The following is a 15,217-nucleotide window of genomic DNA, read 5'->3' as shown; positions in this document are numbered from 1 at the left end:
CTGCTCCGCTCTGGTGAGACCCCACCTGGAGCACTGCGTCCAGCTCTGGAGTCCTCACCACAAGAAGGACATGGACCTGTTGGAGCAGGTCCAGTGGAGGGCCACAAAGATGATGAAAGGGCTGGAGCCCCTCTGCTGGGAGGACAGGCTGAGAGAGCTGGGGGGGTTCAGCCTGGAGAAGAGAAGGCTCCGCGGAGACCTTCCAGCCCCTGCCAGTCCCTCAAGGGGCTCCAGGAAAGCTGGGGAGGGACTCTGGAGCAGGGAGGGGAGCCGTGGGACGAGGGGGAAGGGTTTTACACTGGAAGAGGGGAGATTGGGATGAGCTATTGGGAAGAAATTCTTTGGTGTGAGGGGGGTGAGCCCCTGGCTCAGGTTGCCCAGAGAAGCTGTGGCTGCCCCATCCCTGGAGGGGTTCAAGGCCAGGTTGGCCGGGGCTTGGAGCAACCTGGGCTGGTGGGAGGTGTCCCTGCCCAGGGCAGGGGGTGCCACTGGGGGGGCTTTAAGGTCCCTTCCCACCCAAACCATTCTGCGACTCTGTGACCACATCACCCAATTCAGGCCAGTACAGACACTGCTCTGGGGCCAAGTCTCACAGTATGGTCCAGTACAGACCTTGCTCTGGGACCATATAATCCAGCTCAGCCCAGTCCGAACACTGGTCTGGGGCCACATCGACCAGTACAGACACAGATCTAGGACCACATCACCCGGTTCAGCCCAGTACAGACCCTGGTCTGGGGCCACATCACCCAGTTCAGCCCAGTATGGCCACTGGTGCGGGGAATCCCCCAGCTCAGAGCGGTGGCTCCTGGGCTCCGTGTCCCCTTTGTGTTGCAGAGCAGAGGGACAATGGGGCGGATGGCTGTCACCACCACCCTCCCTCGGTGTGGGGCTGCCCCCCAGCAGGGACAAAGGGACAAGGGGGGGGATGGCTGTCCCTCCCGGCACTGGGGTGCTCTGGTCCCCGGGGCGGTGGCGGCCGCGGGGGTGGCCCCGCTTTGTCCCGGAGAGGCAGGAAATGTCCCATCGGCGGTCGTTAGCCAGAGATCAGCGCGGCCATCACCCGCCCCTGCCCTCGGGCCACAACCCCCACCCCCTGCCCCCTGTCCTTGTCCTTGCCCTAACCCCATCCCCACCCCCATCTCCATCTCCATCCCACCCCCAGCCCCTGTCCCATCCCCATCTCAATTCCCTGTCCTTGTCCCTTCCCCACCCCCATTTCCATCCCAACCGCATCTCCATCTCCAACCTCTGCCCCATCTCCATCTCCATCTGCACCTGCATTCCCATCCCCATCTCCATCCCCATCTCCATAGAATCATAGAACCGTAGAATTGTCTCAGTTGGAAGAGACCTTTCAGATCATCGAGTCCAACCATCAACCCAACCCTGCCAAGGCCACCACTACCCCACGTCCCTCAGCACCGCGTCTGCCCGGCTTTTCAATCCCTCCAGGGATGGCGACTCCACCACTGCCCTGGGCAGCCTCTTCCAATGCTTCACAACCCTTTCCAGGAGGAAATTGTTCCCAATATCCATCCTAAACCTCCCCTGGCGCAACTTGAGGCCGTTTCCTCTTGTACTATCACCTGTTACTCCCCGTCTCCATCTCCATCCCCATCCCCATCCCCATCTCCATCCCCATCCCCATCTCCATCTCCATCTTCATCCCATCTCCATCTCCATCTCCATCTCCATCTCCATCTCCATCTCCATTCCCTGTCCCTGCCCCATCCCCATCCCATTCCCATCTCCACCTTCAGCCCCTCTCCACCCTCTGCCCCATCCCATCCCATCCCACCCCATCCCATCCCAGCAGGGTTAGTGGTGCTCAGCCGGAGCCAGGGCCCAGCCGAGGGTGTCCCAGCATGGACGGGACGTTACTGCTCCGGCTGCACCCGGGGGCTGGTGATGGGCAGCGATGGCCCTTGGAGGCTGGGGGGGGGGTGGTGAGGAAGAGGAGGGAAGGCTGGAGGGGGCCAGCTCGTCCCTGTCCCCACCACAGTGGGGCTGGTGACCCCAACCAAGCTGCTGGGACAAACCCCCTTGGGATATGGCCAGCACCGCACCTGGCACAGCTGGCACCACATCCGGCACGGGGGGGGCTCACCCGAGGGAGGGAAGGGGCAAGGTGGCCCCTTCCCCCAAGCCAGCGGGGCTGTGGGTGGCATGTCCTGTCCCAGGGGACGGCGTCGCTGACACCACCGCAAGTGACAATCGGTGCCGGGCACACGCAGCGCGCGGGCAGCTGGCATCGGGGCGGGGGGCTCGGGACCTGCGGCTGAGCTGGGACCCCCCCCGTAGCGAAAAGGAAACACTGATTCTTGTTAGAAAAATCAAGGAATTGGGGGGGCGCCACCCGCCATTGTCTGGGGACAGGGACTCCCCGGGAATGGCGTTTCTTCAGCAGTTTTCCCAATTATTCCTGCCTGAGAGCGATGCTGCCCGACCCCCTCTGCGCTCCTTCTGCCGGGGGAAGCCGGGGTGGGGGGAGAAGAATCGTCACTTGGTGTGGCACGGCGGGCACTGCGGGGGCACCCGCCGCCGGCCCATGGCTGGAGTCCCCTGCACGGGGCCCATCCGTGGCTCTGCGGGCAAACGCCGGCACCGCTGGTGCCCCCTGTGCCGGGCAGGGGCACCAAACCCCGGCCACCACCACGTGTTCGGCGGCCCCCTTCCAGGCACGCAGCCCCCCAGCGGTGCCCGGCCGGGCCGGCGGGACCCTCTGCCCACGCCAGCGCCACACAGACCCCTCTGTCACCAGCAGTCACCCCCTGTGCCCCCCGCTGCCAGACCCCTGTGCCCGTGCCGGCCACCCCGGGAGGAGACGATCCACAGATCTCCTGGCACAGCCACCCGGCCGTGCCAGCCGTGGGGACATCATGGCCATGCCAGCCGTGCCCTGTGCCCCATGGGGACATCGTGGCTGTGACTTGACATTGCTGTGCCCTGCAGGGACACCCCCAGGCTGTGCCAGCCTCCCCTGTGCCCCATGGGGACATCGTGGCCATGCCAGCCTCCCCCTGTGCCCCATGGGGACATCATGGCTGTGCCAGCCATGCCCTGTGCCCCATGGGGACATTGTGGCTTGGCCAGCCATGCTTGTGCCCCACGGGGATGCCCTGGCCATGCCCTGTGCCCCATGGGGACATCATGGCTATGCTAACCATGCCCTGTGCCCCATGGAGACACTGTGGCCATACCAGCCATGCCCTGTGCCCCATAGGGACATCGTGGCCATGCTAGCCACACCCTGTGCCCCGTGGGGATGCCTTGGCCATGCCGTGTGCCCCGTGGGGACATTGTGGCCATGCCCACCATGCCCTGCGCCCCGTGGGGAGGGCCGTGCCATGCCAGCCATGCCCCGCAGGACGCCGCGGCGGTGCCAGCCTCCCCCCGTCCCTGCACGGTGCCAGCGTGACGGTGCCCGGCAGCGCGGGCTATAAATAGCTCGGTGATGGCGCGAGGGGGGACCTGTTGCCAGGGAGACCCACTGGCAGCGGGAATGACGCGGAGAAGGGGGTGAGAGGGGGGACACAATGGTGGGGATGGGACCCCCGGGGCGCCTGCCGAGCCCCTGCCCCACGGCACCCCTCTTCGCCGGGGTCCCACCACCCCCAGCCTCCGCTGCTGCCCTCGGCTTGGCCTGATCCGGCTGCGTCACGGCACGTGCTGGTTCCCTGGGAAACCAGGGGAACGGCACATCCCGGCACATCCCGTGGGAGGAGGAAGGGCCCCGCGTTGCCACACCGGTGGCTGCACACAGCGGGCCACTGGCCGCCGGCTTACAGTGGCCTCAAGGCGGGGGAACCAGGCATGAGAAGGAAACGGAGCCCCCGGCACCATGCCGGTCACCCCGGCACCGCCGGCACCCGGCACCCCGCGTCTCGCCCACGCTCAGTAGTGATGCTGCAATTAGCCGTGGCAACCTTGGGGATGGCCAGGGCTTGTCCCAGGCGGCACCGCGCAGCCCGCCCCGTCCCGGTGTCACCGCGGCGTCCCCCGCCAGCCGCGGCGCGCGGGGCCTCACCTCCCGCTTCCAGCGCGCCAGCCACTCGTCCCGCTTCCTCTTGCTGATGTAGTAGGGGTCTCCGGCCTGGAAGGTGTGCCGCTGCATCGGCCGCTGCCGCAGGCTCGACTCCCAGCCCAGCCCGCCGCGCAGCCGCCCGCGGGAGCCCTGCGCCGGGAGAGAGCGCGCTGAAGGACGCCGGCAGCGCGGCGGGGACGGCAGCGCGGCGGGAGCCGTCACCCGCGACAGGCAGGGCGTGGGGGACACGCGGCGGAGGTGGAGGTGGCACACGGCGTGCGCAGGCGGGGGGACGGGGGAGATGGGCATGGGGCCTGACGGACGGGGCACACACACGCACACACACACGCACACACACGTGCTCATGTGCACACACACATACATACACGTGCACGCACAGGTACACTCACACGTGCACACGCACACACACATGGGCACATATACACGCACACACATGCACACACACACAGACATGTGCACACACATGTACACACACGCACACACTTACACACACATGCACACACCTGCAGTCAAGTGCACACACCTACAGTCAAGTGCACACACGTACAGACACATACAAATGCCTGCACAGACACACACACACACATGCACACATGTAAACACACACGTGTGCACACACGTACACACACAGACACATGCACACACACATGTAAACACACATGCACACACGTGCGCACACACACACACAGACACACACACACAAACGTGCACGCACACTCGTGCACACACACAATGTGCACACATGCACACACACGTGCGCACACACACATTCACACACACGTGCGTGCACACACACACGCTCTGGCCACATCTGCACCGGGGCACCGCGGGCTCTGCCGCAGCCGCCGCGCTCTGCCCGGTGCGGGGGGGGCTCAGCCCGGGCAGGCCGGGTGCCGGGGGCAGTGACAGATGGCGGGGGCTTCGCCGCCCGGCCACGGCTCGGTGCCGCCCAGAGCCCAGGTGTGCCGGGGCGCAGGAACCCAGGACCCCGTCCCGGCAGCTCCCCACGGCCGCCAGCACCGCAGGACGGGGGGTGCCGGCTCCCGCGGGCACTGGGGGCACCGTGCTGGCCGGGGGGCGCCCGGGTGCATACTTGCCTCCATTTTCAGGGTGTCGAAGTTGTTTTCTTCCTTCTCTTCCTTACCTGCACACAGAGCAGAGAGGAGCCGTCAGTGGGGGCCGCTCGGTGCCGTGGGGCAGGGAGGGAGACGGGGGCCCACCCGGGACCCCCCCAGCCCGGGGACGGGTGCCCATCACCGCCGTGCTCCCCAGGGGATGCCGAAGCCGGGATGTGAGCCGGATGCTCCCGTGCCCCCTCCCCACAGCCCGGCCGGGGGGGTCTCGGTGTTCGGGGGGTCTGGGGGGACCTGGGGGTCCGGGGGTCCGGGCCAGGGAAGCGCGCGGAGCAGGTACGTGCTGAGCTGCTGCCGGGAAAGCGGCCAGAAATGACCCCAACCATTTCGGGGGTTCCAAACCTCCGTGCACCCCGAGCCCCTCAACACCCACCCCGCTTTGCTGCAGGTCCCCCGTGTCCTCGGGCTGTGCTGCAGCCACTGTCCCCTCCCCCGGACACCCTGTGTGACACCCGGGCTGTCCCTCGGCACAGGGGACCCGACCCCCATGGTGCCCAGCCCCTGCCCCAGCAGCAGCGATGCCCGAGCGGGGGAGCGGCTGAGAGCCCTGCTCTGAGCGCCGGGGGACAGCAGGGGACACTGGGGACAGTGGGAGACACAGCAGGACACTGGGGGACAGGAGCTCTCTGGCTTTATGTGGGGGGTAGGGGTGTGTGCGTCCCCTGGGGGTGCAACCTGTCCTGCCCACAGGCACGGGGACCTCAGCTGGGGAAACTGAGGCACAGGAGAGGGGACCTGGCCTGTTCTGGGATGCTGGTCCCCTCTGTCACTGGGTCCAGCAACACTGGGACTGGTCCAACTGGGGCGCACAGACCAGGCTGGGGACATGCAGCCGGCGTCCCCCCACAACCCCTCTGCCGCCCTGCCTGCTGTGCCGGGGGGCACAGAGCTCAGTGCCGGGCCATCACCGGTGCCAGGGCTGCCGCAGCGCCTTCCTGCAACAGGCCACGGCAGCACCGCAGCTGCAGCTCCCCGCCGGAGCATCCCCATCACTCCCGGCACGGCTGGGGCTCGGCAAAGACCCCACAGGGCTCCTGCCCATCCCGGCACCCGCGGCAGCACCGCGCCTCGTGCTCTCTGCCGGCCGGCTGTGCCGACGGCAGGATCCCACCCGAGGGCTTCCCCCTGCAGGGGTTTCGGCAGGGACGGGACTGGGGGGACAGCGAAGGGGCGCAGAGCTGATGCGGCGGCCGGTAGGTCGTGGCTGGGCAGCGCTGGACGAGCAGGTCCTCGTCCCCGTGCCACGTCCGAGGGGCGGCGGGAGGTGAGAAGGCAGGGTGCGAGGAGGGGGGAGCAGCGAGGGAGGCAGGAGCGCGGGGTGAGGGGGTGAGGGCGGCCCGGGAGAGCCCCCGCACCCGCCGGAGCCAAAGGACCAAGGAGCAGCAGCAGAAGAGGCTCCGGATGATGGAAAAGCGCCTGCCCGGCGCGGTGAGAGGAGGGGGATGAGCACCATGCACATGGGCTGCGCAGACAGGCCACGCCGCGGGAGGGTGGGCTCGGCAACGCCGAGGGGAAAGCGCTGAGCGCCAGCCCGGGGCTGGAAGGTGGAGCCCGACCTGCTCGTGGCACCCACGCTCACGGCACCCACGCTCACGGCACCGTGCTCATGTTCCTGGTGTTCCCTGCTGCCGCCGGCCTCGTAATCCAGAGCTCTGCCGCACACGGCGGCCGGCGGCACGGCACCCCGGGGCTGTCTCCACCCCACTCTGCACCGGTTCCCGCATGGGGATGTGCCGCGCTGGCTGGCGCTGGCCCGGCCCGTCTGGTCCAGCTCCCTTGGGCTGGCACGGCCAGCCTGGCGCTGGGGCTGCGCCATGACCCACGCCGGACCGCGGCACACGGCACGGCAAACTCCCCCCGACCCGCTGTACCGCGCCGCCAGCGATGGCGTCTCCCTGCCATCAGCTGCCTGCTCCGTGCCTCGTGACTGCAGCAGCATCTGCAGCGCTGTCTCCATCCCAGCCCTGCAGCGTCCAGCCCTGCCTCTCCCAGCTCCATCCCAGCCCTGCACCATCCATCCCAGCCTCTCCCAGCTCCATCCCAGCCCTGCATCATCCATCCCAGCCTCTCCCAGCTCCATCCCAGCCCTGCATCATCCATCCCAGCCTCTCCCAGCTCCATCCCAGCCCTGCATCATCCATCCCAGCCTCTCCCAGCTCCATCCCAGTCCTGCATCATCCATCCCAGCCTCTCCCAGCTCCATCCCAGCCCTGCATCATCCCAGTCCAGCCTCTCCCAGCTCCATCCCAGCCCTGCATCATCCATCCCAGCCTCTCCCAGCTCCATCCCAGTCCTGCATCATCCATCCCAGCCTCTCCCAGCTCCATCCCAGTCCTGCATCATCCATCCCAGCCTCTCCCAGCTCCATCCCAGCCCTGCAGCGTCCAGCCCTGCCTCTCCCAGCTCCATCCCAGCCCTGCATCATCCATCCCAGCCTCTCCCAGCTCCATCCCAGCCCTGCATCATCCATCCCAGCCTCTCCCAGCTCCATCCCAGCCCTGCATCATCCATCCCAGCCTCTCCCAGCTCCATCCCAGTCCTGCAGCGTCCATCCCAGCCTCTCCCAGCTCCATCCCAGCCCTGCATCATCCCAGTCCAGCCTCTCCCAGCTCCATCCCAGCCCTGCATCATCCATCCCAGCCTCTCCCAGCTCCATCCCAGTCTTGCATCATCCCAGTCCAGCCTCTCCCAGCTCCATCCCAGCTCTGCATCATCCATCCCAGCCTCTCCAAGCTCCATCCCAGTCTCTCCCAGCTCCAGCCCAGCCCAGCTGCTCCCAGCCCCATCCCTCGCTCCGCACGGCTGCAGCGGGTCCCTGTGATGATCCGGGTGGAGAAGCCCCTGTGAGCAGAGCCTGACTCCGCTCCTTCTCACCCTCCTTCTGCTCCCCAGTGCCCCGTAGTGCCCGTGCTGTGACACCTCAGCTCCGTGTCCCCTCTCTGCCCACTGTCTGTCCCCTACCCTGGTGACAGCATGGACCCATCTTGGCTCACGGCTGGTCCGAGCTGCTCCATCCCACTGCTGGGCATGTCCTGTCCCAGAGGGATGGTGGCAGCGGGGCCACAGGCCAGTGTGTGCCTGAGGGGCCGCCAGGGCCAGTGCTGGGCTCCCCCGTGGCCTGTGCTGGAGCTCGGCACCCCTTCCGGAGCGGAGCCGCTCCTGGCTGAGAGCATCCCTGTCCATGGAAGGTGCTGGGGGGGGAAAAGCCTGTCCCGGTGAGCGGCAGCTCTGCCAGGGACAGTCCCTGCACAGCCCCGGGGTCCTGGTCCCTGTGGGCACCCCGGCAGCATGTGGTGCCCACGGCACCGTGGGGGCTCACCCCTGCCCCGACAGGGGCACGGCACGGCTGGGCAGCGCACGGGGCTGGCGTGAGTGGGTGCCCTGTACCCGCAGTGCCGGGGTCTGCAGGGACCCTCCCGGGGGCCAGTGTGTGCCCGTGGCCCCTGGTCCGGTCACCGAGCACCCCTGGGGGAGCCTGGCTGCGTCCCCTCGGCACCTCCCTGCAGGGATTTATCCGCATGGATCCACCCCCCAGCCGGCCCCGGGCTGAGCAGCCCCAGCCCCTTCAGCCTCCCCCCGCGGCAGGGACCCTCCAGTCCCCCCGTGCCCTGGCGGCCCCTCGCTGGGCTCTCTCCGGTCCCTCCGTGTCCCTCCTGGACTGGGGAGCCCGGCACTGGACCCAGCACTGCCGTGGTGGCCACCTCACCCAGTGGCCAACGCTCCTAACGCAGCCCAGGACACCATTTGCTGTCATTGCACGAGGACCCGCTGCTGCCTCGTGCCCGGCTCGGTGCCCACCGGGACCCCCGGGACCCTCTCTGCCGCGCTGGTGCCGGGCGCCGAGTCCCTGCCTCACTTGCTGCCCGCGATGCCCGGAGCAGCACCGGCACCGCAGCTGGCACCTCCTCAGCGCCGGGACCGCACCGCACACACGCCGCCCGCTCTGTCCCCGGCACACGCAGGGCTGCCGGGTGAAGCGGCAGGAGCGCCGGCGGTGGTGGGCACGCCGCGGGGCAGGCAGGGGCACGCTTGTGCCGCGGGGCACCGGTGGGATGAGGACCGACCTGGGGGAGTGGAGCCCGTCGGGAATGGCAGTGCAACGGGCCGAGCATGCGAGGGCAGCCCCCCCCCCACTCCCCCGGTTCTGATCTGCTGCCCCCACCCCAAACCCCGCTCAGCCCTTCCTCCTCCTCCTCCTCCTCCTCCTCCGGCAGCGCTCCCCAGCCCGGAGCCCTCCCGGGGACGGCATGCCGGGCAGGGCGATGGGGGCCGGGGGTCCCCGGAGGGGTGCGGCGGGCGCCGGGGGGGTCGCGGGCAGAGCCGCAGCCCCGCAGCGGGGAGCCCTCAACGCCAAGGTCTTACTTTTCTCTGCGGCCTCCAGGAGTTTCCTCCTCCCGCGTTTCTTCTGGGGGTCGGAAGGGGCCAGCTCACCCTCATCGGCCGGGGCGTCCAGGCCCTCCTTGGGGGTGCAGCGGCCGTTCTCCAGCGCCCGGCCCGTCTCGCCGTCCGGCAGGCTCTCCGTCTCGTCCTCCTCGGGCCGCCCGCCCTTGGGGCTCGCGCCGCCCTCCTCCGCGCCCTTCCACTGGGCACCGTCCCCTTCCACGTCCCCGTTGGGCAGCGGCTCGGCAGGGCTGGCCTCCGGGCAGGGCGGGGGGCACTTGGGGACGGCCGCGATGTCTTTGGGGGTGTCACTGCTCTCCACCTGTGGAGAAGGAGAGGGAAAGGAGCTGCGATGGGCGCTGGCGGGGGGAGCACGGCCCCACTCACACCCCAACCCGTGCCCCCAACCCACATCCCACTGGCCACCGCCACCAGACACCACGACAGGAGCCCTTGCCCCACCTCATGGTGGCCAGACCCATCCAGTCCCTTTCCCCGTCCCTGTCTCCCCTGGCCCTGACCCCAATTCCCCACCGCAGACGTCACAGCACGAAGGGTGTCCCCGGGACCACAGCCCATACCCCCAGAGACACGGCTCCACGACGCGGTGACAATCTGGGGACAAAAGCACATGACGCCAAAAAGACCAAGTTCCACCTCCTGCACCTCAGGCACCCCGGGGTGCTGCTGCCTGCAGGGGCTGGCACAGTGCCGCGGGACGGGGCTACAACGGCACCCTCAGGACCAGGACACGTGGCCATGGAAGCCTCCGGACGTGGACATGTCACGACACCATGAGGACCACCACACAGTGCCATGGCACCCACAGAACCAGGATCTATAGATGTGACATCGTCAGAAACCCTCAGGATGAGGACGTGCTGCCATGGCACTGTCACGACCAGGACACCCTGCCATGGGACAAAAGGACCAAGACATTTTGCCATGGCACCCTCAGGACCGGGACAGACAGACATGACACCCTCAGGACCATGACACATTGCCATGGGACCCTCAGGAACAGGACATGCTGCTGGGACATCTTCCGGAGTAGGACACATTGCCATGGCATCCTCAGGACCAGGACACAGTGGCACAACACCCTTAGGACAGGACACCCTGCCATAGGACAAAAGGACAAAGACATTTTGCCATGGCACCCTCATGACTGGGACACACAGCCACGACACCTCCTGGAGCACGACACTCTGCCATGGATACCTCAGGACCAGGAGAGAAGGCCATGGCACCATAAAGGCCTGAGGCATGCTGCCATGGCACCCTCAGGACCATGACACGCTGCTGTGACTCCCTCAGGACCAGGACACATGGCCATGGCACCTTCAGGACGATGATGCACTGCTCTGAATCCCTCAGGACCAGTATATGTGGCCATGGCACCCTCAGGACACTGGACATGCTGCCATGACACCCTCAGGACCAGGACACATGGCCACGGCACCTTCAGCACTAGGACACACTTCCACGGCACTCTCAGGACCAGGAGACACTGTGACAACATCCTCAGGACCAGGACATGTTGCAGTGGCACCCTCAGGACAGACACATGGACACGACACCACCAGTACCAGGAACACTGCCACGACACCCTCAGGGCCTGGACACCCCATCGTGGCACCTTCAAGTTCAGGATACAAAGCCAGAACACCCTCAGGACCAGCACAAGTGGTTGTGACACCTTCAGGACCAGGACAAATGGCCAAGGCACCCTCAGGACCAGGACACAGTGCCATGACACCTTCAGGACCAGGACAGACAGACATGATACCCCCAGCATCAGGTCATGCTGTCATGAAAGCCCCAGGACCAGGACGTGGTGGCGCATCCTCAGGACCAGGACATGGTGCCATGGTACCCCAGGACTGCTGCCATGGCACCCTCAGGGGCAGCTCATGTTGCAATGACACCCTCAGGTCCAGGACATGCCGTATTGACACCCTCAGGACAAGGACACACAGACACAGCACCCTCAGGACCGAGACACACAACCGTGACACCCTCAGGACCAGGACACAATATCATGTCACCCTCCGGAACAGGACACAACACCTTGAAACCCTCAGGAGCTGGAGATGCTGTCATGACACCCTCGGGACAAGGACATACAACCATAACGTCCTTAGGATAAGGAAAACAAAGCCATGGCACCATGAGGACCAGGACACGTTGCCATAGCACCCTCATAATCAAGACACAACGTCATGACATCCTCAGGACTAGGACACGTTGCCATGAGATCCTCAGGAACGGGGCACAACGCCATGACAACCTCAGGATAATGACACAAGGCAATGACACCCTGAGGAGCAGTACATACTGCTATGGCACCTTCAGGAGAAGGATGCAATGCCATGACACTTTCACAGGCAGGACAAATGGCCACGAAACCATCAGGACGAGGACACATGGATGTGACAGGCTGAGGACCAGGGAAATATTGCTGTGTCACCTTCAGGACCAGGACACAATGCCATGACATCCTCAGGACCAGGACACATGGACGTGACACCCTCACGACCAGGACACACTGCTGTGTCACCCTGAGGACCAGGATATGCTGCCATGGTACCCCGAGGACCAAGACAAAATGCCATGGCAACTTCAGGACCACAACACATGGCACGCTCAGGACAAGGACACACTGCCACAGCACCCTCAGGAGCAGGTCACATTACAATAGCACCCTCAAGACCATGACACAATGACACGGCATCTTCAGGACCTAGACAGAGGGACATGATACCCACAGGACCAGGACAGAAGTAGGCGACACCATGAGGACCTGGATACACTGTCATGGCAACTTCAGGACCAGGACACGCTGTCATGACACCCTAAGGAACAGGACATGCTGCCATTACATCCTCTGGACCAGGACACAGGGCCATGAAACCCTTAGGAAACAGACAACACATCCACGGCACCCTCAGGACCAAGACACAAGGATGTGACACCATGAGGACCTGGACACAATGCCTTCATGACCAGAACAAACTGCCATGACACCCTGAGGACCAAGACAAATGGAGGTGACACCATGAGGACCAGGACGTGGAGCCGTGACACCCACAGGACCAGAACACAAGACCATGGTGCCCTCAGGACCAGGACACAACACATAGCAGCTTCAGGTCCAGGACAAGTGGTCAAGACACCCTCAGGACCAAGACACACCTCCATGACACCCTCAGGACCAGGACTCACTGCCATGACACCCTGAGGAGCAGGTCATGTTGTAATGAACACCCTCAGGGCCAGGACACAACACCATGACACCTTCAGGACCAAGACACAAGGACATGACACTGTGGGGACCTGGATACACTGCCATCTCAGCTTCAGGACCTGGACAAACGGCCATGAAACCTTCAGGACCAGGACATACCACCATGATGCCCTTATGACCTAGGACACAATGCCGTGTCACCCTCAGGACCAAGTCAAATGGAGGTGACGCCATGAGGACCTGGATGCAATGCCATGACACCTTCAGGACCAGGAGAAGCGGCCATGAAACCCCCAAGACCAGGACACACCACCGCAATGCCCTTAGGACCAGGACACAACGCCGTGTCACCCTCAAGGACCAAGACAAACGGAGGTGACACCATGTGGACCAGGACACAATGCCATGACACCTTCAGGACCAGGACAAGCGGCCATGACACCCTCAGGACCAGGACATGATGCCACAACACCCAGAGGAGCACAACACGTGGCCATGACACCCTCAGGACCAGGACACGGTGCCGTGGCACCCTCAGGACAAGGATGTCACCCAGCTGCCCCAGTCCCCATGTTGGCGAGGCCATCCCCAGCGTGGAGGGGACACTGGAGCCCGTCCTGCCCGGCTCGCCTGTGCTGCAACGCGGCGGAGCGGGGCCAGCGTTGGGACCCACTCGCTCCCGTCCCCGCGGGCAGCGGGGACGTGGGACGGCTGGTGCGTGTGCGCGCTTGTGCAAGGCAGGCGGAGCCAGGGCCCGCGACGGCCGTGCACGTGTGTGTGTGACAGGCAGAGCTGGGGACCACGACACGCGTGTGCGTGTGTACAGGTGACAGGCAGAGCCAGGCCCCGTGACGACCCCACGTGCAAGCGTGACACACACAAACGTGGCCCATGGCGAGCGTGAGAGAGGGACAGAGTGTGACAGGCACAGCCGCAGCCCGTGACGTGCACACGTGTGTGACAGACGGGCACCACCACACCCGTGTGCGACCGGCGGGTGTGCATGTGTGACCGGCGGTGCCGGCACCCGCAGGAAACGTGCAGCCGGCCCCGGCTCGCGAGTGCCGCGACAGAGCGGCGAGCGTGCGCGAGCGTGAGACACGGGGGAGGACCGTCTGCGCCAGCGCTCACCGGCACGCCGGGCCCCGCCGCGCCTGCCCGCCTGGCAGCCGAGGCCGAGCGCGCCGGCAGGGCTGGGGATGGCATCGCTGGTCCCCGCCGTGCCGCCAGCCCCGGGGGAGCCGCGTGGCACGGCATGGCACGGCCATGGCAGGGGGCAGTGGGAGCGGAGTCAGAGCGAGAGGAGCAGCCCGGCGCGGCGGTTTCCGTGGCAAAGGAGAGTGAAAGTGCTGCCGCGTCACTGCCACGGCCGGGACGCGCGGTGCAGCCGGGGCAGGGTGGGCTCTGCCTCCGCTCAGCCCCGCTGCCGCGGCACCGGGTCCCCTCCCAGGTAGGGTCCCCATCGCCGGGGCCTGGCCATCGCCAGTGTGGCACAGCCGAGCCAGGTGGGCACCGGCACCGTCCCCCCCCAGAGAGCCCATACGCTGCCCACAGGCCGGCGGTGCCCATCCTGGCCTCCCGCAGCACCGGTGGCTGAACGCCTTAAGGACAGGCACCTTTGGGTGCCGTCGATGCCTCCGGTGCCGCCGGGGCCAGGAGCTGAGGAGGTGGCACCCGCACCCGTTTCCTGGTGCCCTGCGCTCGCCTCCACGAGCTTGTGCCCCCTGGACCCCCACGCTCGCCCCTGTGAGCTTGTGCCCCCTGGACCCCCACGCTCGCCCCTGTGAGCTTGTGCCCTCCCCAGCCCCACGCTCACCCCGCCGAGCTGGTGCATCCTGTGCCCCACGCTCCCTTCCTACAAGCTCGCACAGCCCCGCGCTCGCCCCATGCTCGCCTCCCCCCTGGCACCCACACGGGGGCTTTGCAAGAAGCCGGCAGTGGCGGGGGCTCTGCGGGACCCCAGGGCCCCCCCGTCTCTGCGGCGACAAGCAGCCCACCGGCACCTTCCCCGCACCGCTGCCCACCCCCACCCCTGCCCCGGCCCCCCCAGCTCTCCGTGGGCGCCGGGGGCGGCGGCGTGGGGCTGGTGCGGCGCCAGGGTGGCACAGAGCTGGGGGGCCCAGCTGCAGGGACCCCTCCTGCCCCTCGCCAGCAAACTCCATGTCCCAGGGTGCACCGTGTGGTGGCCGGGTGCCAACACCGAGCTTGGCGTGAGCCGGGGCGCTCGTGGTGCTGCCGGGGTGCCCACCACCCTCCCCTTGCCCCGGGGCTGCTTGAGAAGGGGGCCGGGGTCGGGGGGGACGGACATGCCTCTTACCATGGTGCATCCCCGTCCGGCTGCCGCTGCCCGTGCGCAGGCGCCTGCTCACCGCGCTGGCGGCCGCGGCGTCGGGCGCTTCCTGCTCGCCC

At 66.5% G+C, this 15,217-nt stretch overlaps 1 protein-coding gene across 2 annotated transcripts in view; it reads right to left on the bottom strand.

Moving 5' to 3' along the window:
- The window catches only part of DNMT3A (DNA methyltransferase 3 alpha), a 46,259-nt gene that overhangs the window by 16,494 nt on the left and 14,548 nt on the right, over nt 1-15,217 (bottom strand). Inside the window, exons 4-6 of one of the 2 annotated variants that reach the window (XM_063330812.1) lie at nt 9,613-9,883; nt 5,146-5,192; nt 4,031-4,177 (exon numbers count right to left, since the gene is read on the bottom strand). In XM_063330812.1, the coding sequence (XP_063186882.1) occupies nt 4,031-4,177; nt 5,146-5,192; nt 9,613-9,883 (465 nt within the window). Of the gene's footprint in view, nt 1-4,030; nt 4,178-5,145; nt 5,193-9,543; nt 9,884-15,217 lie in introns of both variants that reach the window. The other variant, XM_063330811.1, reaches the window with a different exon arrangement.

The sequence above is a fragment of the Chroicocephalus ridibundus genome, chromosome 3 (genome assembly GCF_963924245.1).
Source record: "Chroicocephalus ridibundus chromosome 3, bChrRid1.1, whole genome shotgun sequence".
NCBI classification, from domain to species: Eukaryota; Metazoa; Chordata; class Aves; order Charadriiformes; family Laridae; genus Chroicocephalus; species Chroicocephalus ridibundus.
Note: the sequence above shows the minus strand (reverse complement) of the source record. Positions and strands in the feature narration are given on the sequence as shown.